A 3,969-nucleotide genomic window follows, 5' to 3' on the forward strand; every position below is an offset into this window, starting at 1 on the left:
CCCCAGCTGCTCTGGGCATCCTGTGCCAGGGCCTGCCCACCCTGCCAGGGAACAATTCCTGCCCAATATCCCACCCATCCCTGCCTAATGGGAAGCCATTACAGGATGCATCAGCCTCTCTCTCGCCTGTCCTGCTGACACTTGGATTGTCCCAGCTGGGATTTCTGTCGGGGTTTGGCAGCAGGGCAGGGGAGTCTGGGCTGTGTCTCCACCCTGCCCGCTTGTGCAGGGTGTGATTCCATGGGAGCCTCCAGCCAGGATCAGATGGGGCTGAGTTTCCTCTGTCACGCTGCCCTGCCCGAGCCGTGTGTCACTCTCTCGTGTCCTGTCACTGCTGAGCTGGCTCAGGGACCTGTCCTGGCACAGACACCTCGTTACTGCTGTGTCAGGCCCATCCCAAGCCAATTTAATTTCCTTCTCTGGCTCCTCACACTGTCCTGGCGCTGCTGCCAGGAGGGCAGAGCCTGTGCTCAGCCCTTTCCCACGAACCCCTAAAATCCCTGTCCCTCCCTGACTCCTCACTGTGGCTCCAGTGGATTTGGGTCTGTCCCCTCTGTGGCCGACCCAGGTGGCCCCAGAGCAGGTGTTGAACCCTCCCCTGGTCAGACCTTTGCATCAAGGCTGACCTGGAGCACCCTGGGATGGTGGAAGGCGTCCCTGCCCACAGCGGGGGGGGACTGGATGGGCTTTAAAGTCCCTTCCAGGCCAAACCATTCCACAATTCCCTGATTCTGTTCTCTGTGCCACCCCCGTGCCAGCCATGACCTGCAGCTCCAGGGGATGAGTGGGAGAGCTCAGGGACTGACTGTGCAAGGAGCACAACGTTGTCCAAAGGGGCCAGATCACCTGGAAGGGCGTTTTTAAGAAGGAATTCTGTGTAAGCCTTCTCCAAACTTCTGCTGCTGTAGAACCCTCTGGACTCTCTCCCGGGTATCCTGCTCCCATCCGAGCTCTGGGTTTATTCTTCCCCTTTACTCCCTTTCCTGCTCTTGACAGCTGGGGGTGCTCACCTGGAGAAGAGAAGGATCCAGGGAGAGCTCCGAGCCCCTTGCAGGGCCTAAAGGGGCTCCAGGAGAGCTGGAGAGGGACTGGGGACAAGGCATGGAGGGACAGGACACAGGGAATGGCTTCCCAGTGCCAGAGGGCAGGGCTGGATGGGATCTTGGGGAGGAATTGTTCCCTGGGAGGGTGGGCAGGCCCTGGCCCAGGGTGCCCAGAGCAGCTGGGGCTGCCCCTGGATCCCTGGCAGGGCCCCAGGCCATGCTAGGACAGGACCTTGGAGAACCCTGGCCAGGAGATTGGCTTGAACTCCTCTTCCTTGTCACCTGTAAAATATTTCTAAAAGCAAACACCAAAAGGATTATCCTTTCTTTTCTTAATTACAGGTTGTTTTCAAGAAAACCAGAAATTGTCAATAACTATTTTGTAGCTCACTGTAATGAGAAGAGACGGCAGTTTCAGGAGAGTTTCAGGGAGAGGAATTGGGAGACACCAGATAACAGAAAGGGTGGAAGGGACGGAGAGATCTCTTAGAAAAGCAGGGGAAGATTTGTGCAGCCACAGTTGCAGAGCAAGTCTGCAGGGAAGCAACATCGGGTTCAGGATGTGGGATGGGGAATGTTGTTGTTCTTCAACAAAGAACTGTGGGACAATAAATCAGGGTGAAGGTGTCTGTGCAGCTCCCCGAGCCTGGTCTGTCTCAGGTCTGTTTTCCCCCTGGTTTCACTCACCTTTCCCCAGCTCCTTCTTTCTCTGTGCACTTGGATGTCTCCAGGATTTAATCCAGCCAAGCAGAGGCCTCACAGTGCAATTTATGGTCATCCCAGCCCCCTCTGTGCTGACTGTGGGTCTGTTCCACTCCAGACATCACCTGGCCAACTCCACGGGCTGGAAGAGTTTGAGTTGTTAAATTTGGTGTTACTGAAAAGAGATTAAATCTGCATTTTTAAATAACCATCACATTCAATATAGATTGGTTGCGTGAATAAAGAAAATACAAACCCTTGAAGTTAAGCTTGAGGAAATGCAGATTGTCTCCTGAGGTGGGAATGTGGGCTGGGAATTGCTTTTGTGGTGCACCAGGAATGTCTGGTTTGGTTTGCTGCTCTCTGTGGTGATGCTGAATTTCCCTGGAGCACCCCTGGGCTGCCCATGGATCCCACCTGGAGCCTGGGGAGTGGCGCTGGGAAGGCTCTGTGGCCTCGGGAAGCACATTCCTCATTCCCACATTGTTGTTTTCATTAAATCCCAGTTTGGTTTCTATACCTGATCCAGAGGTTCCCTTCACAAGGGAGATGGGATGAGGGATCTCTGCCCACCAGGGGCACAGCCAGCAACTCCCAAACCCAGCAGCTGGCTGTTGGCTTTAAAAGTGGTTCCTCCAGTTGTCATTTCCTTCCTCGTTCCTTGTGGCAAGGCTGTGGCACCAAATCCAGCTGGGAACACATCTCAGCACTGATGGTTTCAATCAGCACAACCCAAAAATCCTCCTTTGGCCCCCAGTGTGTTTAAAGGTACAAAGGGAATCCAGCCCTGCCTGTGCTGCCTGGCTGGATTAATGGTGTCAGTGATTAACAGGGGGATGTCAGCCCTGAGCGGGACCCCGGTGCTGCCTGTCCCTTCCCACCCTGGGATCTGTCCCCTCTGCTGTCACTGCTTTTCCTCTCTCAAACCTCCCTGTCCCTCTCTGTCACCTCAGGGTTCTGTCACCCTTGCTGATGATGATTGGAGATGGTTTTTAACACCTATTTCAGCAACGTCTCCAAGGCAGCTGCAGCCCATGTGGGAATCCTGGGCTGCTGTGGGACCAGCTCCTCACACCCACCCCTGCCGAGGGCAGGGACACCTTCCACTGTCCCAGGGGGCTCCCACCCTGTCCAGCCTGGCCACCTGAGGCAGCTGGAGCTGTGTCACCCTCTGGAGCTGGGGCATGAAGGACCAATCTCAAATGAGCAGCCTGTCCTGGGTGAGGGGAGGTGGGTGTGAGTCAGGTGTAAGTCAGGCTGACTTACAATGTGCCACTGGCATTAAACCCACGTTGTTGAGTGACAGAGGGTTCTTCCCAGGCCAGCAGGGTCCCCCCCACTCTTCCCCATGGAAATCATCCTGGCTTGGACCATCCTGCATTCCCAAAGCTTTCCTCCTCCATCCTTCCGGTGGCCCCTGTTGACCTGGAGTAACCAACAGAGTTTGCACTCAAGTGCTTCAGAAACAAATTAAATCTGGGCCTAAACCAAATTATTTTCCTACATCCCAACTGGAATCTGTGAATCCTGGAGAAAAATCTGCTTGGAGGAAAGTCTGGGGCGAGGTCCCCACTGTGGGGGGAACGGAAAAGGGAATTATTAAAGGGGATGATTTCCAGTGGGGCTCCTCTCTCTGCCCTCGCTGTCTCTGTGCCCTGACACAGCCCTGTGGGCCTGGCCTGACTCTGCTTTGCTCCTTGCAGTGTCCTGGACAGCCCGGGCCGGCTGGACGAGGAGCACCGGCTCATCGCCCGCTACGCCGCGCGCTTGGCCGCCGAGGCCGGCAGTGCCGTAAGTGACCCCGTCCCCTCCCGCGGGCACCGCCACGGCTCGGGGGGCACAGCCGGGGCTCGGCTCCCACCCCTGCACGGAGCCACCTCTGCTCTGCTCGGCACCGCGGCTCCCCGGGCTCAGCGGGAACACCGGGACGGGGAGGGCGGCGCGGGCGGCTGGAAATGAGGTCAGGGGAGCTGGGGCCATGAGCAGATTAGTCCTGCTTAGGCTGGAGAGAGAGAAATGTGCAGATACCTGAGGAAAACAAATCATGGGCGAGTGCTGGGGGTGGATTTATTCCAGAGGGAAGGAGCCTGAGGCGGGGAAGGGAAGGAAGGGAAGGAAGGTGGGTTTGTGTTTGCAGCTTCTTACAGAAGAAAACAAAGGGAACACGTTTCCAGTTGGTAAAAATCAGTGCTGCTCTAACAGAAAATGGCTACAGGAGCACAGC

At 56.1% G+C, this 3,969-nt stretch overlaps 1 protein-coding gene across 6 annotated transcripts in view; it reads left to right on the plus strand.

The window, feature by feature from the left end:
• The window catches only part of DTNB (dystrobrevin beta), a 121,634-nt gene that overhangs the window by 65,943 nt on the left and 51,722 nt on the right, over positions 1–3,969 (plus strand). For all 6 annotated transcript variants that reach the window (XM_017743531.1, XM_017743550.1, XM_017743545.1 and 3 more), the window contains one exon: positions 3,449–3,536. In XM_017743531.1, coding sequence (XP_017599020.1) covers positions 3,449–3,536 — 88 coding nt within the window. The remainder of the gene's footprint in view (positions 1–3,448; positions 3,537–3,969) is intronic.

Source organism: Corvus brachyrhynchos, unplaced genomic scaffold (assembly GCF_000691975.1).
Source record: "Corvus brachyrhynchos isolate BGI_N302 unplaced genomic scaffold, ASM69197v1 scaffold211, whole genome shotgun sequence".
NCBI classification, from domain to species: domain Eukaryota; kingdom Metazoa; phylum Chordata; class Aves; order Passeriformes; family Corvidae; genus Corvus; species Corvus brachyrhynchos.